This window comes from Pan troglodytes, chromosome 20 (genome assembly GCF_028858775.2).
Source record: "Pan troglodytes isolate AG18354 chromosome 20, NHGRI_mPanTro3-v2.0_pri, whole genome shotgun sequence".
In the NCBI taxonomy this organism is placed as follows: Eukaryota; Metazoa; Chordata; class Mammalia; order Primates; family Hominidae; genus Pan; species Pan troglodytes.
Genome location: NC_072418.2, coordinates 21,772,074 through 21,796,904, shown reverse-complemented (window position 1 = coordinate 21,796,904; position 24,831 = coordinate 21,772,074). Strand labels below are relative to the sequence as shown.

General features: G+C 51.3%; 1 protein-coding gene across 4 annotated transcripts; it reads left to right on the top strand.

The window, feature by feature from the left end:
* Positions 1-3,178: 3,178 nt before the first annotated feature.
* On the top strand, positions 3,179-22,099 carry TMEM161A (transmembrane protein 161A). 4 transcript variants are annotated; one of them, XM_016935561.2, is made up of 12 exons: positions 3,179-3,296; positions 6,807-6,939; positions 8,532-8,612; positions 8,989-9,086; positions 9,235-9,391; positions 11,414-11,565; positions 19,897-19,957; positions 20,048-20,191; positions 20,295-20,408; positions 20,550-20,724; positions 20,855-20,951; positions 21,533-22,099. In XM_016935561.2, exons 1-12 carry the CDS (start codon positions 3,194-3,196, stop codon positions 21,784-21,786), a joined length of 1,569 nt encoding a protein of 522 aa, XP_016791050.2. In that variant the 5' UTR covers positions 3,179-3,193; the 3' UTR covers positions 21,787-22,099. The 4 variants fall into 4 exon arrangements, with proteins under 4 accessions (XP_016791050.2, XP_016791051.2, XP_512520.4 ...); XM_512520.8 differs by having other exon boundaries at positions 3,203-3,296; positions 6,836-6,939; XM_016935562.2 differs by lacking the exon at positions 8,532-8,612.
* Positions 22,100-24,831: the final 2,732 nt, after the last annotated feature.

Here is a 24,831-nt window from a genome sequence, read left to right as displayed (position 1 = left end):
TGTATCTTTAGTAGAGACCGGGTTTCACTATGTTGGCCAGGCTGGTCTCAAACTCCTGACCTCAGGTAATCTACCCACCTCGGTCTCCCAAAGTGCTGGGATTACAGGTGTGAGCCACCGCTCCTGGCCTATTTTTTTGTTTTTATTATTATTGTTTTTTTTGTTTGTTTTTTTGTTTTGAGACAAAGTCTCACTCTGTTGCCCAGGCTGGAGTGCAGTGGCGGGATCTCGGCTCACTGCAGCTTCTGCCTCCCGGGTTCAAACGATTCTCGTCCTTCCCAAATAGCTCGGATTACAGGCGACTGCCACCACACCCGGCTAATTTTTGTATTTTCAGTAGAGATGGGGTTTCACCATGTTGGCCAGGCTGGTTTCGAACTCCTGACCTCAAGTGATCCTCCCACCTCAGCCTCCCAAAATGCTGGGATTACAGGCATGAGCCACTGCGCCTGGCCTATTTTTTTATTTTTGAGGCAGTGTCTTGCCCTATTGCCCAGGCTGTACTGCGGTGGTGCAATCATAGCTCTCTGCAGCCTTGATCTCATGGGTGCAAGCAATCCTGCCTCAGCCTCCCAAGTAACTGAGACTACAGGTGCACACCACCTTGCCCAGCTAGGCTGGACTGCAGTGGCAAGATCTCAGCTTACTGCAACCTCTGCCTCCTGGGTTCAAGTGATTCTCCTGCCTCAGCCTCCCCAGTAGCTGGGACTACTACTGGGACTACAGGCGTGAGCCACAACGCCTAGCTAATTTTTGTATTTTTAGTAGAGACAGGGTTTCACCATATTGGTCAGGATGGTCTTGATCTCTTGACCTTGTGATCCGCCCCCCTTAGCCTCCCAAAGTGCTGGGATTACAGGCGTGAGCCACTGTGCCCAGCCTGCCCAGCTAATTTTTGTATTTTTTGTATAGTCTGGGTTTCCCCATGTTGCCCAGGTTGGTCTGGAACTCCTGGGTTTAAGTGATCTTCCCACCTTGGCCTCCCAAAGTTCTCGGATGACATGCATGAGCCACTGCACCCAGCCTCTTTTTTTTTCCTCGTCATGTTGCCAGGGCTGGAGTGCTGTGGCATGATCACGACTCACTGCAGCCTCAAATTCCTGGGCTCAAGCAATCTTCCCACCTCAGGCTCCTGAGTAGCTGGGACTTACAGGCTTGAGCCACCACGTTGGGCTAATTTAACTTTTTTTTTAATTTAATTTTTTTTTAGAGATGGGTGTTTTGCTGTGCTGCCCAGGCTGGTCTCAAAATTCTGGGTTCAAGCGATCCTCCAGCCTAAGCCTCCCAAGTAGCTGTGACTACAGGCATACGCCAAGCCACCATGCCTGGCTGGACTCAAGTCTTCAACACTTCCCACCTGGTCCCTTCTGTCCCTTCCCCACTCAGGAGGGGTGAGCCACGGTCCTCATGGCAGTGATCAATGGCTGTGGAGGTCCAGCTGAGCATGCAGCCCCTGCCACCTCCAGCAGCGCCACTGCCACATGCACAGATGATGCAAACTCTTCAGCCAGTTACCCACCCTTCTGTTCTGAGGACCTCCCCGACAATGATCCTGGCCTTCCTTCCACATGGGCTGAAGAACTACCTACTCACTGGCACCCCAACCCCGCACATCCAGACCAGGACCAGGGACTGAGCAAGAGGAAAAGGGTCAAGGTAGCGGGTACCCTGGGGGAAACTGAGGCATGGCCAGAAAGAGCCTTCCCAGCCTTTGGATCTCGCCCTCACGGTGGACAAGAAGTCAGGCCAGTCCCTGATGTTAGTGCCCACAGGCTAAGCACCCAGTGTGAGGTCCATAAAACTATGGGCCGCTTTCTAAGGCTGGGAGCCCCCAGGGCCACAAGTGAGACTGGTTTGACTTCTCCATCCCAGGGAGACTGCGCTTTTGCCCTCCACCACGAGGTGGCGTGCGATAGTGCGCTTAGGATTCAGCACTTGCCAGCCGAAAGTTAAAAAAAATAAAATATAAACCAGGCCCGGTGGCTCACCCCTGTAATCTCAGCACTTTGGGAGGCCGACGTGGGCGGATCACCTCAAGTCGGGAGTTCGAGACCAACCTGATCAACATGGAGAAACCTCATCTCTACTAAAAATGCAAAATTAGCCAGTCGTGGTGGCGCATGCCTGTAATCCCAGCTACTCGGGAGGCTGAGGCAGGAGACTCACTTGAACCCAGGAGGCGGAAGTTGCGGTGAGCCAAGATCACACCATTTCACTCCAGCCTGGGCAACAAGAGCGAAACTCCGTCTCAAGAAAAAAAAAAATTAATACACAAATACATAATAAAATGTAAAAACGAAAAGGTAATTACTCAGGCCCCACACACAGGAACCCACCCCCATAAAGATGCTCAGACACTCAGTCATACCCAATATATGTCTACACTCAGGCAGACACACTCATCCACAGAAAGACAAATGGCAAAACCGAGGCACAAACACCAGAAGCGCTTTCCTCCTAGCGGTGAAATAAAGAACATCAGATCCCTGAAGCTGACATTTGGTCCTTGATCCAGCCATGCCTGAAGCTGACACTACGGCTAGTATTTTCTGTCACATGAGCCAAAAATTTTCCTTTTTTGCTTGAACCCATGTTAGTTGATATTTTGTGGAGCACAGCCAGAGTCCTAGCTGATAGAGATGAATAAGGCACTTGCCAGGTGAAAAAGATTGAGGCATTCTTTTTTGCTTTTGTTTTGTTTTTACTTTAAGATTGAGGCATTCTTGAAGGCATTGCAAGATGTAGGATATTTACAAAGGCCTGGAGGTATGAGACAGCATGGTGGGTGCAAGTTGTACTATAGGGTGCACAATAGTGCTAGCAGCAGATTTAAGTCAGGCAGAAGGGTCTGAATTCAGTCTGAGTACTTAGCCTACTTAGTACTTAGGAGTACTAAGTACTTCGTCTACTAAGTGGGAGCCATTGAATGTTCTTGATGGGGGGGAGGGAGTTCTACTCTCAGAAACGTCCCTTAGGTGGGAATAAATGCTTTCGCTGCAAACCTTTGAGATAAGTGTAGGAAAGAGAAAACTAAGCCTTAAGAGAGGTCGGCCACGCAGGCCTCCCAGACACAATCTTGACTTTGATCGAGCCGAACCAGCGTATCTGAACTACAATTTCCGGCATGCAACGCGAGCGGCCTCCTCGTCCCTGGTGATTTGCCGGCTCAGAACATACTGATTGGTCGGACGGGATGCTCGTCAGACCAGAGTCGGGCTCTAATTGGTCGAGTTTCCGCAGAGTGCCCGGAGCCCTAGGCCGGTGGGTGAGTGCACCGCGTTCTCGCACGCGTCATGGTGAGCGAGCGTCCCGCGAAGTGGGGGGTTCTGCAGAGCCGAGGTCCAGCCGAAGGGGTCCAGGGAGACACTGAGGGAATGGATTGGGGTTTCTTCTTGGGGATTGGAGGCTCTGAGGGATTCGGGGGCACGCTGAAGGCCGTGTGTCCCTCTCTGGGAGCCCTGCTCTCGCTACAGGACCTCCGAGGGAGTCGGCGGGAGTTGTACCCAGGGGGACTAGAAGCCCCTAAGCGTTCTGGGAATTCTGCCCTCGAGACCTTTTAGGGGTCTGGGATCCTTTTGAGGGGTCGTGGTCCCACAGAGGGGACTGGGGACCCCAGCACATTTGGAACCTGGTTAAGGCGGTGTGGGGTCCTGTTGGGGGTCCACTCTGGGGACGGGGGTCCTGCAGGAGCGTGGGGGCCGCGCTGACAGGATCCATCGGGGGTCCCTGCTATATCGGGGTGTGTGGAACGGGCAGGGGAGGCCGTGGGAGGTGGACTCAGGAGGTCTGGTTGGCCTCAGGGCGGGCAAGGTTCTCAGAGTGGGAGACAGGAAAGTTGGAACCTTCAGGTCTCACGGGGCTCTGGGTCCAACCCATTGGGTGTGTTCTTAAAACTTAGCCCAGCCCCTGGGGGTCAGGCTGGTGCAGGGAGATGGGGGACTCCCACAACCCTGACGGGACCGGCCTGGGCAGAGAGAGGGACGTGGAACTGGAGGGTCTCTGCCTGGGACCATCCCCGAGGAGGGGCGCTGGAGATGGCCCTGAAGGAAGGGCACTGATGGCCGGAATTATTGAAAGTGGGGCGTCGTCCCAGGCGGAGGTGCAGGACGCTGTAGGAGATGAAGGCACAGGCTCCCGGGAATGAGGAGGGAGGCTGCATTGATTTTATCAGGGTTCTTGAGTTCGAGAATCCTAAATCCAGTGAAGGGAAAAGAAGGAGCTGATGGAAGACTCCAGAAAATCCTTGCAGATGTCTGCAGAGCCCTGACCCTGAGACAGGAGGCTGGGTGGAGGGCAGGGCCATCAGAACATCCCTGGACAGACCTCTGGGAGCCTTAGGTGGAGAGATGCACCCCTCCACCACCTTTTCCCTTGGGGGGTTTGGGGGGGGGGTCATTGATGAAGAGCCCAAAGGTCCAGGAAGACCTCTGAGACTCCAGTGGTTGGGTGCAGGGAGGGCTGAGGAGAGAGCTGAGCTGTGGGGAGGTGGAGGGATGGTCTCTAGCTATGCCTGCAGGGTGCAGAACCAAGTTGGGGGCTGACTGTGAGACTAGGAAGGGCCTGAACCACCTGGAAGGGTATGGGATGATGGGTGAGTGCTAGGATCTCCCAGGAGAGCCTGGAGGAGGCTACTGGTTGAGCTCAGCAGAGAGGTCTGGGCTGGAGGTGTCACCGTGCTGAGGTTTTGATGGGCTGGCTGATTGGGTGGTTAAAACCCTGGCAGGTCACAGGAGAGAGGTCGGAGAGAGAGGAGAAAAACAGACTAGGGGGTGGGAGGGCAGGGTCCTAGGGGAAGGGTGGGGCTTCAACAGCCCTGACCCACTGGCTTGCAGGGGCCCATGGGCTGGCACTCATGGTCCCTAAGTGCCAGCCAGCCAGTCTGCACTAGGGTCCCGGGGAGGGCGAGCAATGAGGACTTAGAGATGAGAAAGATGCCGCCACCAACCTCATTACTGAAAAAAGATTTCTGGTCTCAGTTTACAAGTCACAGGTACAGAGAAAATGTCCTATTAGTCTGTTATTTTATGTATTTTTATTTTATTATTATTATTATTTTGTTTTGAGACAGAGTCCCACTCTGTTGCCCAGGCTGGAGTGCAGTGGCACAATCTCGGCTCACTGCAACCTCTGCCTCCCAGGTTCAAGCAATTCTGCTGCCTCAGCCTCCCAAGTAGCTGGGATTACAGGCGCCCACCACCATGTCTGGCTAATTTTTGTATTTTTAGTAGAGACAAGGTTTCATCATGTTGGCCAGGCTCGTCTCAAACTCCTGACCTCAAGTGATCAGCCCGCCTCAGCCTCCCAACATGCTGGGATTACAGGCACGAGCCACCGCACCTGGCCTCAGCAGTCATTTTGAATTACCGTGCTAGGCCCGGTACCCATCACATTAGGGTTTTTCCGACTAAATTTAGCTTATTTATGCCTGATTAAAGGATTATTTTCATAATTAATTTTACTATTAAATAAACTTTATTTCATTTTGATGATAATACCAGAACACTAGTAGACAGCTCTCCTGAGCACATAATTTTACATAATTACGTAATTACTGGCAGCAAATGGGTATTTACTACATTCAAGCAGGAAAACCCAGCTTCACCACAGACTGATTCTTCTAAAACGTTTAAAAATAAGTATATGAAAATGTGTTCTGAATTAAGAACTGGGCGAGAAAATTCCTAATTAAAAAAAAAAAAAAAGCCATAGCTGGGTGTGTTGGCACATGACTGTAGTCCTAACTACTCGGTAGGTTGAGGTGGGAGGATCACTTGAGCCCAGGAGTTTGAGACCAGCCTGGACAACATAGCAAGACCCCATCTCTAAAAATAAAAATAAAAATAGGCCAGACACAGTGGCTCACGCCTATAATCCCAACCATTTGGGAGGCCAAGGCAGGAGGATTGCTTGAGCCTAGGAGTTCAAGACCAGCCTGGCAACATGGAGAAACCCTGTCTCTACAAAATAGACAAAAATTAGTTGGGTATGGTGGCGAGTGCCTGTAATCCCAGCTACTAGGGAGGCTGATGTGGGAGAATCACTTGAGCCTGGGAGGTTGAGGCTGCAGTGAGCACCCCAGCATGCCACTGCACTCCAGCCTGGGTGACAGAGCAAGACCCTGTTCTCCCCACCACTCCCCTGCCAAATAAATAAATAAATAAATAAATAAAAATAAATAAGCTCACCCCACTCAGACATGTAGGTCTTCACACCAAAACAGGAGGTGGCCAGGAGCATAGACGCCCTTTCAAGGAGGTTAATTACAAAGGGAAGGAGAGGGAGGAGGGTGATGGAACCATCAGGGATCACTTAAGGTGGGAGACACTTAGGGGAAGGAGCTACCAGGTGAAGGAGAAAGCTAGAAGCTCAACCGAGACGCAGTGGCTCCCTAGGTGAGAGTGCGGGGTGCAGAAGGCGGTGGGAGCCGCTTTCACTGAGTGTGGCGGGCTCGTGGTTAGGGGCTGGAAGGTGGTGGTGAGGAATACAGGAGACTACATAGGAAGCACCCATTTCCAGATGAGAAAACTGAGACTCCGGGAAATTAATATTATACCTGAATCCATAGCGGAGGCGGGAGGCAAATCCCATGGTCTCCACTGCCCTACACTCCCGCTAGGTGGTGAGGGTGGGTGTTGATCTCTGACGTGGGAGGGCAGGGCCATGCTAGGTGAGTCCAGACTCACCCCAGGACTCTCCCCTAAGAAGCCGCTAGAGCCTAAGAGGCTCGCCCTTCCCCCATCCAGCCTGACTTCTCTATAAATAGCCTGGGTTCCTAGGGAGGGAGGGAACTTGTGACCCTCTGGCAGGTGCTGCCAGTCATGTCCCCTCCCCCCAGGCGGTCCTCGGAGTACAGCTGGTGGTGACCCTGCTCACTGCCACCCTCATGCACAGGCTGGCGCCACACTGCTCCTTCGCGCGCTGGCTGCTCTGTAACGGCAGGTGAGCCCCGCCCCGGCGGTGGGAGGGGCCCGTGGAGTCACGCCCCCTTCTGGCTCCCCACGCCCCGCCTCACAAATTGCACAGCCTTGATTTTGGTTGGTGGGTGGTGGGGGGAAAAACGTTGTTGAGGTGTAATTGAAGTACAACAAACTGCATATATTTGTTTTTTCTTTTTCTTTTTAGAGACAGGGTCTCACTCTGTTACCCAGTCTGGAGTGCAGTGACCTGATCATAGCTCACTGCAACCTCAACCTCCTGGGCTCAAGTGACCCTCCTGCCTCAATCTCCTGAGTAGCTGGGACTACAGGTGTGCGCCACCATGCCCAGACAATTTTTAAATTTTTAATAGAGATGGGGTCTTGCTAAGTTGCCCAGGCTGGTCTCAAACTCCTAGGCTCAAGCGATCCTACCACTTTGGCCTCCCAAAGTGCTGGGATTACAGGCGTGAGTTCCCATGCCTGACACAAACTGTATATATTTGAAGTACACAGTTGGACTAGTTTTGACAGGTGTACACATGGGTGGAACCATCACCACACTCCCCACGTCCCTCACTCTTCCTGCCTCCCTGTAACCCAGCCTTCCTTCCACCCCTGCATCTGCTAGAGCTCGCCCGCTCTGGTTTTTGTCCTTGCGTGGGTCTCTGATGCTTTCTGAGAATCTGGTGGCAACTGAATTCTCTCCTGAGAAAAATGTATGTGACAAAAACAAAGGCAAAAAAAAAAAAAAAACACGTCAGAGATGATAGCTCAGGCCCATAATCCCAACACTGGGGGAAGCCAAGGTGGGAGGATCACTTGACCCAGGAGTTTGAGACCAGCCTGGGCAACATGGCAAGACCCTGTCTCTACAAAATATTTTAAAAATTAGCCAGGTATGGTGGCTCACGCCTGTGATCCCAGCTAATCAGGAATCTGAGGCAGGAGGATCGTTTGAGCCCAGAAAGTCAAATCTGCAGTGAGCTGAGATGGTGCCACTGTACTCCAGCCTGAGCGACAGACCAAGGCCTTCTCTCAAAAACAAAAAACAAAGGCCGGGCGAGGTGGCTCACACCTGTAATCCCAGCCCTTTGGGAGGCTGGGGCGGGTGGATCACTTGAGGTCAGGAGTTTGAGACCAGCCTGGCCAACATAGTGAAACCCTGTCTCTAGTAAAAATACAAAAATTAGCTGGGCATGGTGGCGCATGCCTGTAGTCCCAGCTCCTCGGGAGGCTGAGGCAGGAGAATCACTTTAACCGGGGAAGTGGAGGTTGCAGTGAGCCAAGATCATGCCACTGCACTCCAGTCTGGGTGACAGAGGGAGACTCTGTCTCAAAAAGAAAATGAAAAAGAAAAGAAAAGTTGCACACACTGGCTTCCCCAGGAGAGTTAGCCAGCAGATTCAGGGGTATCCAAGCCCCCCGAGCCCACTCAGCCTAGATCTGTTGGTCTCACGATTTCCCCAGAATTTCCCCATGCTGTACCCTCACCTACCTCCCAGTGTTCCCCTGGCCTAGGCTACCCTCTAACTAGAATCCCTGGATTTGGGGTTCACTGCCTCAACCTCCCAACCCCATGCCTGGGCTTCCCTGACTGCCCGTCCTTGCTCTCAGTTTGTTCCGATACAAGCACCCGTCTGAGGAGGAGCTTCGGGCCCTGGCGGGGAAGCCGAGGCCCAGAGGCAGGAAAGAGCGGTGAGTGAGCTGGGCCCCAGCCCCAGCCTTGGGAGGGTGGCTCCTCCCCAGGAACGGCCTCACCCCTGCTCAGGGGACTCTGGGCTCAGGGACACAGGACCGGCCCACCCATACTTCCAGGCGCTGATCTGGGCACAGGTGAACCGGGAGACCCTAGTCCAAGGAGATGGTCACTGTCAAGTTAGCATCTGTTTCCTGGCAGTTTGCTCTAGCCAGTCCTGTGGGTGGGTGGGGGGGATCCCCATATCCCAGTGTGCAGAGGAGCCAAGGTTGTGGAAAGAGATGGTCTCCAGGCCAGCTGCTCTGAGCTCTGAGGGTGGCTGACCCCAGTGGAATGCGTGCTCACCGTCCCTCTTGCTTGTCACCATCCTCCCAGGTGGGCCAATGGCCTTAGTGAGGAGAAGCCACTGTCTGTGCCCCGAGATGCCCCGTTCCAGCTGGAGACCTGCCCCCTCACGACCGTGGATGCCCTGGGTAATAGCCCAGTCCCATCCCTAAACTCTACTCCCTCAGCCCTGAAGGTCTCCACACCCTCATGGGGGTGGGGAGGATTTGAAGGAAGAATGTTCTATTAGGAGGGGAGCGAGCTGGGCCCCAGGGCTGAGCAGAGTGCCCCCCACAGTCCTGCGCTTCTTCCTGGAGTACCAGTGGTTTGTGGACTTTGCTGTGTACTCGGGCGGCGTGTACCTCTTCACAGAGGCCTACTACTACATGCTGGGACCAGCCAAGGAGACTAACATCGCTGTGTTCTGGTGCCTGCTCACGGTGACCTTCTCCATGTATCCTTCCTCTCTGCTCCCTGCCAGTGGGGCGGGTGGGAGCAGGACCTGAGCTTCCCTGGCTCCCCTAAACTGGTGTGGCAGTTTTCACCTGCTGTGCCACAAACTTCCCCAAGCTTAGTGACATGAAGCAGACATTTTATGTGCTCCAGCTCTGTGGGTGGACAGACTGGGCTGGGCTCAGCAGGTCGGTTCATCTCCACTCCACATGGTCATGCCCTTTGGTGGCAGTAGAAATGCCAGGAGGCAGGAGGGAATGCCTTGCCCAAAGTCACCCACCCCATCCCTATTCTTTCTACCACATTCTCCTTGTTTAAGGAAATCACCAGGCCAGTCCACAATCAGGGCCAAGAAAGATATGGTCCCTTGGCAAAATTTTAAAAAATATATACTCCAGGCATGGTGGCTCATGCTTGTAATCCCAGCACTTTGGGAGGCTGAGGCAGGCGGATCACCTGAGGTCTGGAGTTCAAGACCAGCCTGGCCAACATGGTGAAACCCTGTCTCTACTAAAAATACAAAAATTAGCCAGGCGCGGTGGCTCATGCCTGTAATCCCAGCACTTTGGGAGGCCGAGGCAGGTGGATCATCTGAGGTCAGGAGTTCAAGACCAGCCTGACCAACATTGAGAAACCCCTTCTCTACTAAAAGTACAAAAATTAGCGGGGGGTGGTGGTGCATACCTGTAATCCCAGCTACTCAGGAGCCTGAGGCAGGAGAATTGCTTGAACTCGGGAGGTGGAGGTTGCAGTGAGCCAAGATCATGCTATTGCACTCCAGCCTGGGTGACAAGAGCGAAACTCCATCCTCCCAAAAAATTGTGTGTGTGTGTGTGTATGTACATGTATATATATTTGTTGTTGTTGTTGAGACAGGATCTTGCTTTGTTGCCTAGGCTGGTCCTGACTGGCTTCAAGTGATTCTCCTGCCTTGGCCTCCCAAAGAGAGCAAATACATGACTTTGGGGACCCAAGTCTGAGGAAGCACAGAAAGAATGCTACTCCTGTGACTTTTGGAGTGGGAAACCTGTCTCAAAATCCACTGGTTCCCCAGATTCCCATGCTTTTTTGTTTTTTGTTTTGTTTTGTTTTTTGAGATGGAGTTTTACTCTTGTTGCCCAGGCTGGAGTGCAGTGGCGTGATTTAGGCTCACTACAACCTCTGTCTCCCGGGTTCAAGTGATTCTCCTGCCTCAGCCTCCCAAGTAGCTGGGATTACAGGCATGCGCCACCATGCCTGACTAATTTTTGTATTTTTAGTAGAGACTGGGTTTCACCATGTTGGTCAGGGCTGGTCTCAAACTCCTGACCTCAGGTGATCTACCTGTCTCAGCCTCCCAAAGTGCTGGGATTACAGGCATGAGCCACTGCGCCTGGCCTGTTGTTGTTGTTTGAGACAAGATATCCCTCTGTCGTGCAGGCTGGAGTGCAGTGGTGCAATCAGGGCTCACTGCAGCTTCAAACTCCTGGGCTCAAGCGATCCTCCCACCTCAGGCTCCCCAGTAGCTGGGACCACAGGGGCTACCACCATGCCCAGCTAATTTTTAATTATTTTTTGTAGAGATGGGGGTCTCACTATGTTACCCAGGCTGGTCTTGAACTCCTGGGCTCAAGTGATCCTCCTGCCTTGGCCTCCCAAAGTGCTGGGATTACAGGCATGAGCCACCGTGTCTGGCCCCCATGCTGCATTTTGACGGCAGATTGGAGATGAAGCCCTTCTATATCTGATTGCTTTTCCAAGGGATGTGAAGTAGGTGAGGTGGGTGAAAGAGGCAGGGTCACCCAGGGCGGGAGGCTGTACAGACACGGTGGCCTGATGAGGCCATCTCCCACTCAACAGGAACCCCCAGCCCACATCCTGATCTGAGATCCAGCACCCCAAAACCGAACTCCTCTAGGTCATCCCCAAGGCCTATTTGTGCAGCAGTGCTTGTTCCCTGGAGTTGTGGGGTCCCAGACGGGGTGTGGTGAAATGGGCAGAGTGGGGCAGTGGCACCTGAGGCCTCCTTAGCTCCAGCCTCCAGCAAGATGTTCCTGACAGTGACACGGCTGTACTTCAGCGCCGAGGAGGGGGGTGAGCGCTCTGTCTGCCTCACCTTTGCCTTCCTCTTCCTGCTGCTGGCCATGCTGGTGCAAGTGGTGCGGGAGGAGACCCTCGAGCTGGGCCTGGAGCCTGGTAAGTGCAGCCCCCAACGTGGGGCCACCGCAGCTGTCACTCCCTCATGTAATCTGACCAAGATGGTTTAACTGGCTCCGTGTCCAGCACGAGTAGGCAAAGGAGTGGGCTCCTGGGGTGAAGGCAGTCCCCATTAGTGACCATCTCAGCTCCTGAACCTTGTTGGGCTTTGGGGAAGACAGGACATTCCCTCTCTCACTGTCTCTGATGGACACTCATGGCTATAGCTCTTTTTTTTTTCTTTTTTTTTGAGATGGAGTTTCACTTTTGTCACCCAGGCAGGAGTTCAGTGGCACGATCTTGGCTCACTGCAACCTCTGCCTCCTGCATTCAAGTGATTCTCCTGCCTCAGCCTCCCAAGCTGGGATTATGGGTGTGCACCACCACGCCTGGCTAATTTTTGTATTTTTAGTAAAGATGGGGTTTCACCATGTTGGCCAGGCTGGTCTCAAACTCCTGACCTCAGGTGATCCACCCACCTCAGCCTCCCCAAGTGCTGGGATTACAGGTATGAGCCACTGTGTGTGGCCTCTTTTTTCATTATTTTAAAAAATTATTTATTTATTTATTTTTAGTGAAACAGGGTCTCACTATGTTGCCCAGGCTGGTCTCACACTCCTGAGCTCAAGCAATCTGCCCACCTCAGCCTCCCAAATTGTTGTTATTACAGGTGTGAGCCACCGTGCCTGGCCTCTTAAATGATCCTTTTAACATATAATTTGGACCTCATCACTTCTCTGCCTGGCACCACACTCCCCTGGTCTTAGGAGAAAGACCATAGCCCTCACCATGGCCCACATGACCCTGCTGACTGCTTGAGTTTTACCTTCTCCAATTCTCCCTGCCTTTCAGTTTTTAAAATTATATATGTTTGATATATACAAAGAAGATGTATATGTCAATTATAAAGCAAAATAATCATATGAGTACCTGCAAACCTACCCCTCAAATAATAAGTAGGTGGGGTAGTGACTGCACCAATCTCCCAAGGGGGCGGCAGTGAGGTTTAAATGAATCAAGATCCATGGATAGGGCTTGATTTTTGCCAACCTAGCCCTCGTCACATGGAATGATGCCCTCTGTGGCCTTAACATGCATTTCTCTGATTACCAGGGAAGTTGAGAACCTTTTCCTGTTTATTCATGATTCATGTCTCTTCTGTGAAATTTTTGTGAAATACCTGTTCACATTGTTGCCCATCTTTGTATCTTTTTTCTCTTTGAATTTTTTTTCATTGTGGTAAAATAGACAAAACATAAAATTCACCATCTTAACCATTTTTAAATGTGCAGCTCAGTGGCATTAAGTATATTTAGATGGCCGAGCATGGTGGCTCATGCCTGTAATCCCAGCACTTTGGGAGGCTCAGGCAAGCAGATCACCTGAGGTCGGGAGTTCAAGACCAGCCTGATCAACATGGAGAAACCCTGTCTCTACTAAAAATACAAAATTAGTCAGGCGTGGTGACACATGCCTGTAATCCCACCTACTTGGATGGCTGAGGCAGGAGAATTGCTTGAACCCAGGAAGCGGAGGTTGTGGTGAGCCAAGATCGAGCCATTGTGCTCCAGCCTGAGCAACAAGAGTGAAACTCCGTCTCAAAAAAAAAAAAAAAAAAAAAAATGTAGGCCAGGTGTGGTGGCTCACATGTGTAATCCCAGCACTTTGGGAGGCCAAGGCAGGCGGATCACAAGGTCAGGAGATCAAGACAATCCTGGCTAACATGGTGAAACCCTGTCTCTACTAAAAATACAAAAAATTAGCCAGGCTGATGGCGCACGCCTATAGTCCCAGCTACTTGGGAGGCTGAGGCAGGAGAATGGCGTGAACCTGGTAGGCGGAGCTTGCAGTGAGCTGAGATCGCGCCACTGCACTCCAGCCTGGGCAACAGAGCAAGAGTCCATCTCAAAAAAAAAAGTCTATTTAGATGTCGTGCAACCATCACCACCGTCCATCTCCACAACTCTTTGCTCTTGCAAAACTGAAACTCCAGCCCATCAAACACTAACTCCCTGTTCCTCCTTCTGCAGCCCCTGACACCCACCATTTTACGTCCTGTCTCTGTGAATGTGACCACTCTGGGTTCCTCATATAAGTGGCATCATACAGTATTTGTCCTTTTGTGACGTGCTCATTTCAGTTAGCACAATGTCCTCAAGGCATATCCATGTTGTAGCAGGTGTTAGAATTTTTTTTTCTTTTTTTGAGACAGGATCTCACTCTGTCACCGAGGCTGGAGTGCAGTGGTGCAATCACAACTCACTGCAGCCTTGATCTCCAGGCTCAAGTGATCCTCCCACCTCAGCCTTCCAAGTAGCTGGGACCACAGGCACATGCCACCACACCTGGCTAATTTTTAATTTTTTTTTTTTTTCTGTAGAGATGGGGTCTTGCTATGCTTCTCAGGCTGGTCTCAAACTCCTGGCCTCGAGCAGTCCTCTCACCTCCGCCTCCCAAAGTGCTGGGATGACAGGTGTGAGCCACTGGGCCCAGCCAGAATTCCATTTTTAAGACTGAACACTGCCAGGCGCGGTGGCTCACGCCTGTAATCCCAGCATTTTGGGAGGCCAAGGCGGGTGGATCACGAGGTCAGGAGATCGAGACCATCCTGGCTAACATGGTGAAACTCCGTCTCTACTAAAAAAAATACAAAAAATTAGCCAGGTGTGGTGGCGGGTGCCTGTAGTCCCAGCTACTCGGGAGGCCGAGGGAGGAGAATGGTGTGAACCCAGGAGGCGGTGCTTGCAGTGAGCTTAGATAGCGCCACTGCACTCCGGCCTGGGTGAAAGAGCAAGACTCCATCTCAAAAAAAAAAAAAAAAAAAAGACTGAACACTATTTCATTGTCTGGGTGGAACACATTTTGTTTATTCATCCACAGATGAATGCTTGGGTTGTTCCCAACTTTTGGCTTTTTGACTAATACCGCTGTGAACCTGAGTGTACAGGTATCTCTTTGAGACCCCATTTTCAGTTTTGGAGAGTATATATCCAGAAGTAGAACTGCTGGATTATATGATAATTCTACTTTTAATTTTTTGAGGGACTGCCATATTGTTTTATACAGCAGCTGAACCATTTTATTTTATTTTTGAGACAGAGTCTCATTCTGTTGCCCTGGCTGGAGTGCAGTGGTGGCGTGATCTCCACTCACTGCAACCTTTGCCTCCCAGATTCAAGTGATTCTCATGCCTCAGGCTCCCAAGTAGCTGGGACTACAGGCTCCCACCACCACACCCAGCTTTTTTTTATTTTTATTTTTATTTTTTGAGACAGTCTCCCTCTGTCACCCAGGCTAGAGTACAGTGGCATGATCTTGGCTCACTGCAACCTCCACCTTCCAGGCTCAAGTGATTCTCTTGCCTCAGCCTCCCAAGTAGCTGGGATTACAGGTGTGCGCCACCACACCTGGCTAATTTTTGCATTTTTAGTAGAGATGGGGTTTTGCCATGTTGGCCAGGCTGGTCTTTAACTCCTGACCTCAGGTGATCCTGCCCATCTTGGCCTCCCAAAGTGCTGAGATTACAGGTGTGAGCCACCACATCTGGCTACACCCAGATAATTTTTGTGTTTTTAATAGAGACAGATTTTGCCATGTTGCCCAGGCTAGTCTTGAACTCTTGAACTCAAGCAATCGCCAGCCTCGGCCTTCCAAAGTGCTGGGATTACTGGCGTGCAACACTGTGCCCAGCCCATTTTATATTTTATATTCCCAGCAGCAGTGCACAAGTGTTCCAAATTTATCCGCTTCATTGCCAATACTTCTTTTGTTTTCATTTGACCACTATTTGCATTATTTTCCGTCTGCATACATGCATCACACTTTCTTTGCTGAGTCGTCAAATGTAGTTGTAAGTGTCACCTCTAGTGTCTTGATGAATGGAAGTTGATTATTTTAGTTGATATTTGTCTTGAAAAATATCCTTCCCTAAAATCAGAAAGTCATTCTACATTGTCTTTTTTTTTTTTTTTTTTTTGAGACAGAGTCTCGCTCTTTCCCCCAGGCTGGAGTGCAGTGGGCGATCTCTAGTATTTTTTACTAGAGATGGGGTTTCACTATGTTGACCAGGCTGGTCTTGAACTCCAGACCTCAGGCAATCCACCCACCTCAGCCTCCCAAAGTGCTGGGATTACAGGCGTGAGCCACCGCGCCCGGCCTACTTTTTGTATTTTTTACTACAGATGGGGTTTCACCATGTTGACCAGGCTGGTCTTGAACTCCAGACCTCAGGCAATCCACCTGCCTCAGCCTCCCAAAGTGCTGGGATTACAGGCGCTTGCCACCACGCCTGGCTGAAATATTTTAGAAGAAAATATAGAATGACTGGCCAGGGGCGGTGGCTCATGCCTGTAATCCCAGCACTTTGGGAGGCCGAGACGGGCACATCACGAGGTCGGCAGATCGAGACCATTCTGGCTAACACCGTGAAACCCCGTCTCTACTAAAAATACAAAAAATTAGCCAGGCGTGGTGGCGGGCGCCTGTAGTCCCAGCTACTCGGGAGGCTGAGGCAGGAGAATGGCGTGAACCCGGGAGGTGGAGCTTGCAGTGAGCCAAGATCGCGCCACTGCACTCCAGCCTGGGCAACAGAGCGAGACTCTGTCTAAAAAAAAAAAAAAAAAAAAGCTGGGCGAGGTGGCATGCACCTGTAATCCCAGCTACTCGGGAGGCTGAGGCAGGAGAATCGCTTGAACCCCAGAGGCAGAGGTTGCAGTGAGCCGAAATCACGCCATTGCACTCTAGCCTGGGCAACAAGAGCAAGACTCCATCTTAAAAATCAATAAATAAAATATTTCAACTTTTACATTTCATATAAGCTCCTAAACTACTCACTGTCGCTGATGGACAGTGACATTAATTTTTGTGTTATCATATAGGGGTCAAATTTGAGTGTCTCCATGGACTAACCTTGCTAAAGAATTATATTTTTATTGAATTGCAGATTCTTTGGTTTTCTTTTGTTCTGTCTGATCCTTCCCCTTTGGTGTGGCTAGGACCTCTGGATTTTAGAACAGTACTGGCGTACCTCCTTTTCTTGTTTCCAATTTCTCAGTTAGCTACTTGGCTCATAAATTTCCAATCTTTTCTAATTTTATAGCATATATAGCATTTAATGCTATATATATTTTACCAGGTCTCACTTTTGTTCACCTAAGTTTTTTTTTGTTTTTGTTTTTGTTTTGAGATGGAGTTTTGCTCTTGTCACCCAGGCTGGAGTGCAACTGTGCAATCTCAGCTCACTACAACCTCTGCCTCCTGGGTTCAAGCAATTCTTCTGCCTCAGCCTCCTGAGTAGCTGGGATTACAGGTGCACGCCACCACGCCTGGCTAATTTTTGTATTTTTAGTAGAGACGGGGTTTTACCATGTTGGCCAGGCTGGTCTCAAACTCCTAACCTCAGGTGATCCACCCACCTCGGCCTCTCAAAGTGCTGGGATTACAGGTGTGAGCCATCACACCTACACCTGGCAGTTTACCCAAGTTTTGACTGATATTTTTTATTATTCTGTTTGGGGTGTTTTAACATTTCCCTTCTGATTTCTGTAGAGATGGGGTCTTGCTATGCTTTGACCTATGGATTATTAAATATTTTTAAATTTTTCAAACATAGATCTTTAAAAAATACATATTTATTTCTAGCTCAATTGCACAGATGGTCTATTTGAAATAATTTCTTTAAAATTTGGTAAGATTTGCCCTATGGCCTGGAATGTGATCACATTTTGTGACTATTCCTTGTTTTCTTGAAGGACATATTCTGTTTTTGTTGTTTTGCCTTTTTTCACATGTTCTAATTGAAGGACATATTCCCTGGCTCTACGAGTTTAATAAATTCAAATCTCCATCTTGCCTAACCTTTTGTCTGTGACTTATCAGTCAGCAGAAGTTAATCTCCCTCTGGGACAAGAGAGCTCTCAATTTCCCTATCAATTCTGTCAGTGTTTTCTTTATATATTTTGCAGCCTATTCACAATTCACAGATTAGTTCTATTCACAGATTTAGAACTGTTACATTTTCCTGGTGAATCAGCCATTTTATCATGATGTATGGAACCCTTCTGTCTTCTAATACTACTTTTTTTTTTTTTTGAGACAGAGTTTTGCTCTCGTTGGCCAGGCTGGAGTGCAGTGGCGCAATCTTGGCTCACTGCAACCTCCACCTCCTGGGTTCAAGCGATTCTCCTGCCACAGCCTCCCAAGTAGCTGGTATTACCCGCCACCATGCCCAGCTATTTTTTGGATTTTTAGTAGAGCCAGGGTTTCACCATGTTGGCCAGGCTCGTCTCGAACTCCTGACTTTGTGATCTGCCCGTCTTGGCCTCCCAAAGTGCTGGGATTACAGGTGTGAGCCACCGCGCCTGGCCTATTCTAATACTACTTCTTAGTCTAGTTTGGCTGGTAGTAGTATAGCCTTTCTAGCTTGCTTTCTTTTGATTAGTATTTGCTGTATCTTTTTAACATCCCTTTACTTTCAGTCTTCCAGTGACTTTATGTCAAGGTATGTCATCCTTTAAAAAACATGTAGCTGGATATTTTCAATGTAGTCTGACAGTCTTTGTCATTTAACTTTAAAGTTTAGTCTACTTACATTTATTGTGATTACTGACATATTTGACTTTGTTTCTACCATCTTACTTTTTTGCTTTCTACTTGTTCCTTTTCTGTTGTTGCAGTTGACATTGGCTGTCAGCCTAATTGTTGTTCCTTTGTAGGTGATCTGTCTTAACTCCCTGGCTGCTTTGTAATTTTTTTGTTTTTGGTGTTCTGCAGTTTCACTCCATTATGTCTAGGTATGGATTTCTTTTTATTTACATGGTTTGATATACTTTGTGTCTGTCTTTCATTCTGCAAACTTCTCAACCATTCTCTTCCAGTAATTCCTTTTATTCTTCATTCCTTCTCTTCCCTCCCTCTGGGGCTCTGATTTGATTTGCATTGGGCTCTCTGTTCTGTCTTCCTTATCTCTTAGCCTCTCTTCATATTTCTCACCTACTTGTTTTTCTGAGTTGGAATCTGAGTGATTTCTTCAGATCTGTCTTCCAGTTCATCAGTTCCTCCTTTGGCTGTTCCTAATATGCTGTTTAACAACCTATTATTTCAATACTTACAGTTTTCCTTTGGAAGAGTTTAATTTGGTTCCTTTGCAACTCTACCCAGTCATCTGAAGGAATTCTCATGTCACTTGTTCTGTGATTACAGCTTTCATTTCCTTAGTCATTTGACACATAATTGACAGCACCAATTTCTGAAGTCTTTGAGGCCTAAACTTGACTGTTGTTTTTCTGTTAACTCTCCTTTATGGTGATTTGTTTCCTTATGCATTTGGTGATTTTGCCTGTGAGCTCATATGAATTTGCTCCTTTTTTTTTTTTTTTTTTTGACAAGGTGTTGCTCTGTGCTGGAGTGCAGTGGCATGATCTCAGCTCACTGCAACTTCCACATCCTGGGCTCAACCCATCCTTCCCACCTCAGCCTTCACAGTAGCTGGGACTATAGGCGTGTACCACCACCCCTGGTTTTGTATTTTTTATAGAGATGGGGGGGGGGGGTTTGCCATGTTGTCCAGGCTGGTCTCAAACTTGTGAGCTCAAACGATCCACCCGCCTTGGCCTCCCAAAGTGCTGAGACTTACAGGTGCAAGCCACTGCACCCAGCCCTGCTCTTAGTTTTTGAAAAATCTTGGGTCCTGAATTGAGGATTCCTTCCTCCAGGAGGACTTTGGTTTTCTCCTGCAGGAGTCCTTCATCCCCCTCTAGATTCCTTCTATAACCTAGGGACTCAGGCTCAACAGATACCCCTGAATGTTCCCAGCCCAATCAGGAGTGTCTGCCTGGTGCATTCTGTTTCGTTTTCTTTGAGACTGAGTTTCACTCTTGTCCCCAAGGCTGGAGTGCAATGGTGCGGTCTCAGCTCACTGCAACCTCCGCTCCCCATGTTCAAGCGATTCTCCTGCCTCAGCCTCTCAAGTAGCTGGGATTACAGGCACCTGCCACCACACCTGGCTAATTTTTGTATTTTTAGTAGAGACGGGGTTTCACTGCATTGGCCAGGCTGGTCTGAAACTCCTGATCTCAGATGATCCGTCTGCCTCAGCCTCCCAAAGTGCTGGGATTACAGGCGTGAACCACCACTCCGATCTTGTTTCTTGTAAAAAGTACTGTGTAACTAGAGCACAAAATTGTCCTTGTGCCCGGCTCAGGGCCTGGCAGACCCTTGTTCATTCCTACTTGGGAAGCAAACGGATGCCTGAGGGATGGGGGGTTAGGGAACAGAGTGGCCTTAGAGACCCTAGGAATTCACTCTACTCGGTCCTCTTCTTATCATCCCCAGGTCTGGCCAGCATGACCCAGAACTTAGAGCCACTTCTGAAGAAGCAGGGCTGGGACTGGGCGTGAGTCCTGGGAATGGGGGAGGGAGGCAAGGGCAGGCTGGGACCCTCCCAGGGTCCCCCAGGCAGGCTCGTGACCTGGTGTTCTCCTAGGCTTCCTGTGGCCAAGCTGGCTATCCGCGTGGGACTGGCAGTGGTGGGCTCTGTGCTGGGTGCCTTCCTCACCTTCCCAGGCCTGCGGCTGGCCCAGACCCACCGGGACGCACTGACCATGTCGGAGGACAGACCCATGCTGCAGTTAAGTGGGTCGCTTGGTGGGTGGGGGGACTAGGGAGCTTAAGGGAGAGACTCGAGGAGAGGGGGTACCCAGGCCTCACTCTCTCCTGCCCTCACCCCCCAGGTTCCTCCTGCACACCAGCTTCCTGTCTCCCCTGTTCATCCTGTGGCTCTGGACAAAGCCCATTGCACGGGACTTCCTGCACCAGCCGCCGTTTGGGCAGACGCATTTCTCCCTGTGCGTATTGGGTGGGGCTAGGAGGTAGCTGGGGCTCCCCTGGGTGCCCCTGCCTCTGAGATTCAGGGAGGAGCCTGGGGAAGATCCTGAGGGGTCGGGGGCGACCTTCTTAGTCCCTTGCCCCCGGCCCTCTCCGCACAGGCTGTCCGATTCTGCCTTCGACTCTGGGCGCCTCTGGTTGCTGGTGGTGCTGTGCCTGCTGCGGCTGGCGGTGACCCGGCCCCACCTGCAGGCCTACCTGTGCCTGGCCAAGGCCCGGGTGGAGCAGCTGCGAAGGGAGGCTGGCCGCATCGAAGCCCGTGAAATCCAGCAGAGGGTATGGACGCCCCGATGACCTAGGCCAGAGGGAACTTGGGGCTCAGGGTGGGGTTCCTGGTCCTTTGGGCGTGGAGTCGTCCCAAACCAGAAGGCCTCCTGCTGCAGCCACCCCTGCTACCTGCCCACAGGTGGTCCGAGTCTACTGCTATGTGACCGTGGTGAGCTTGCAGTACCTGACGCCGCTCATCCTCACCCTCAACTGCACACTTCTGCTCAAGACGCTGGGTGAGATGCCGCGGTGTGGGGGTGGAGGAGGGGCGGAGCTGGAAGATAAAACAGAGTGGAGGTGGACTCTGGCGGGGGCCGCGGTGGGGGGGGAGAGGCGGGGCCTAGGCAGGGGGCGGAGACTGTGGTAAGGCAGGGTCTGAGCAGGAAGCGGAGCCTGGAGTGGGGCTTGCCTTGGACAGGAGGTGGAGCCTGGGGATGGGTGCAATCTGAGCAGGAGGCGGGGCCTGGGTAGGGGGCGGGGACTGTGGTGAGGCAGGGTCTGAGCAGGAGGTGGAGTTTGGGATGGCGTTTGCCTTAGGAGGTGGAGCCTGGGGAGGGGTTGCGTCTTGGCAGGAGGCGGGGCCTGGGGAGGGGGCAGGGCATGTAGTGAGGCAGGATCTGAGCAGGAGGTGGGGCCTGGGGTAGGGTTTGCCTTGGACAGGGGGCAGCGCCTGAGGGGGTGGAGACTGGGCAGGAGATGGAGTCTGAGACAGGGGTGAGAGTGTCTGGAGGAATGGGCCTGGCCCCCCATGCCAGCCCTGTCCCTCGCCACCCCCCCCATTTTTCCACCCATACCTCGCTTCATCCTCTTCTCCTAGGAGGCTATTCCTGGGGCCTGGGCCCAGCTCCTCTACTATCCCCCGACCCATCCTCAGCCAGCGCTGCCCCCATCGGCTCTGGGGGGGACGAAGTCCAGCAGACTGCAGCGCGGATTGCCGGGGCCCTGGGCGGCCTGCTTACTCCCCTCTTCCTCCGTGGCGTCCTGGCCTACCTCATCTGGTGGACGGCTGCCTGCCAGCTGCTCGCCAGCCTTTTCGGCCTCTACTTCCACCAGCACTTGGCAGGCTCCTAGCTGCCTGCAGACCCTCCTGGGGCCCTGAGGTCTGGTCCTGGGGCAGCGGGACACTAGCCTGCCCCCTCTGTTTGCGCCCCCGTGTCCCCAGCTGCAAGGTGGGGCCGGACTCCCCGGCGTTCCCTTCACCGCAGTGCCTGACCCGCGGCCCCCCTTGGACGCCGAGTTTCTGCCTCAGAACTGTCTCTCCTGGGCCCAGCAGCATGAGGGTCCCGAGGCCATTGTCTCCGAAGCGTATGTGCCAGGTTTGAGTGGCGAGGGTGATGCTGGCTGCTCTTCTGAACAAATAAAGGAGCACGCCGATTTTTACAAACAGGGTCTGAGTGGTTTGGGACTCGGGCGTGTGCAGGGTGGTAGCTGCCTTGCACGTCCCTGTGGCACCTGCCCGGGTGCAGGGTGGGGGCTGCGCGGGAGGGAGAGAGGAGCAGGACTGAGAGGGGAGCAAAGGTCTGGGAGGAGAAAGGAGAGCAAGAAGGAGGCCAGGCTCGGCGGCTCACGCCCGTAATCCCAAATCCCAGCACTTTGGGAAGCCAAGGCGGGCAGATCACTTGAGGCCAGCAGTTTGAGACCAGCCTGGTCAACGCATGGTGAAACCCAGTCTTTACTAAAATAACAAAAATTAGGCATGGTGGCGCATGCATGTAGTTCCAGCTACTGAGAAGGATGAGCCAGAAGAGTCGCTTGAACCTGAGAGGTGGAGGCTGCAGTGAGCCGAGATCGCATCACACTCCAGCCTGGGTGACAGAGTGAAACTCTGTCTCAAAAAAAAAAAAAAAAAAGAGGAAAAAGAAGAAATGCAAGTGTCCCAGGAAAAGTCCAAAAGAAGGATGGAAGAGACCAGAAATCAGGGGAAGTTGGAGTCCCAGCTGAGAGGGCAGGTGGCCTGGGATGGACGGGCAGGTGAGAGAAATGCACCATGAGGGAGTGCCAGGAGAAGGTTAGATGGGCAGGGAAACCTTAGAGGAAAACCAGTTTGAGGAATGGGAGGGCGGGGAGCCCACAGTGATGCCAGCGTCTGCTACAGGTATGCAGGTGACTTGTATAGAGATCACACACAGGGAGGGGGGAGGGGCATATTGAGGCCTTGGTGACCCAGGGAAGGGATGTGGGGCCGTCATGGACTCTGAAATTGTCCTGTAGCTGTGACTCCAGGGTGTGTGCACATGTGTGTTACAATGTAAGGTGCAGGCTGGGTGCCGTGGCTCATGCCTGTAACCCAACACTTTGGGAGGCCGAGGCAGGCCAATCACCTGAGGTCAGGAGTTCAAGACCAGCCTGGCCAACATGGTGAAACCCTGTCTCTACTAAAATACAAAAAAAATTAGCCAAGCGTGGTGGCGCACACTTGTAATCCCAGCCTCTCGGGAGGCTGAGACAGGAGAATCGCTTGAACCCGGGAGGCAGAGGTTGCAGTGAGCCAAGATCATGCCATTGCACTCCAGTCTGGGTGACAGAGTGAGACTCCATCTCAAAACAAAAACAAAAACAATGTAAGGTGCATATGTAACCTTTTTGTATAAGTAAGATGTATACAGACAGTTCCCTGACTTAGAACGGTTTAAAAATTTTCTTTTTTAAAATTTTCATCAGGCTGGGTATGGTGGCTCACATCTGTAATCCCAGCACTTTGGGAGGCCGAGTCGGTGGATCACGAGGTCAAGAGTTTGAGACCAGCCTGGCCAACATGGTGAAACCCCATCCCTACTAAAAATACAAAAATCAGCCAGGTGTGGTGGCAGGTGCCTGTAATCCCAGCCACTCAGGAGGCTGAGGCAGGAGAATCGCTTGAACCCCAGAGGCAGAGGTTGCAGTGAGCCAAGATCGCGCCATTGCACTCCAGCGTGGGTGACAGAGCGAGACTCTGTCTCAAAATAAATAAATAAATAAAAATAGGAAAGATAGAAGGGGGTGGTTGAGGTCTTTGTGTGTGGCTCAGAGGGAAGATAAATATTTTAATTTTTGTGTGTGTGTGTAGTTTTTTTTTTTTTTTTTTTTTTGAGATGGAGTCTCGCTCTGTCGCCCAGGCTGAAGTGCAGTGGCGCGATCTCGGCTCACTGTAAGCTCCGCCTCCCGGGTTCACGCCATTCTCCTGCCTCAGCCTCCCAAGTAGCTGGGACTACAGGCGCCCGCCACAACACCCGGCTAATTTTTTGTATTTTTAGTAGAGACGGGGTTTCACTGTGTTAGCCAGGATGGTCTCGATCTCCTGACCTCATGATCCGCCCTCCTTGGCCTCCCAACATGCTGGGATTACAGGCGTGAGCCACCGCACCCGGCAGTGTGTGTGTATTTTTAATAGAGATGGGTTTCACCATGTTGGCCAGGCTGGTCTCGAACTCCTGGCTTCAAGTGATTCACCTGCCTCGGCCTCCCAAAGTGCTGGGATTACAGGCCTGAGCCACTGCACCCAGCCAAACATTTAAATTTTTGTTGATGTATCCATTGTAACCACCATATCCGTGCCTCTCACAGGACGGGGTGGTTCTGCTCCAAAGGAACACATGTGGATGTCTGGAGACATTTTTTAGTTGTCACCACAAGGGGTGGAGGTGTTGCTCTTGGTGTCTGAAGAATGGAGGCCAGGGATGCTGCTTAACACCGTGTGGTGCCCAGGATGGCCTCACCCCAGAGGATTATCAGCGCCAAATGTCAGCAGTGCTGATGTTGTGAAGCCCTATGGGTGAAGAAACGGAATATACCATTTCCAGACAAGCTGAAACAAAATAAAAAGGGGAAATAAAACTCATAGATAAAACAAAATATAATCTTCAACTTTTAAAATATTAAAGTAATTTTTAAAATTATTTGTAGAGGGCTGGGTGCAGTGGCTCACGCCTGTAATCCCAGCAGTTTGAGAAGTGGAGGTGGGCAGATCTCTTGAGCCCAGGAGTTCATCAGCCTGGGTGACATAGCAAGACCCCGTCTCTACAAAATATAAAAAATTAGCCAGGCATAGTGGCCCACGCCTGTAGTCGCAGCTACTCGGGAGGTTGAGGTGGGAGAATCACTTGACCCTGGGAGGTTGAGGCTGCAGTGAGATGTGAT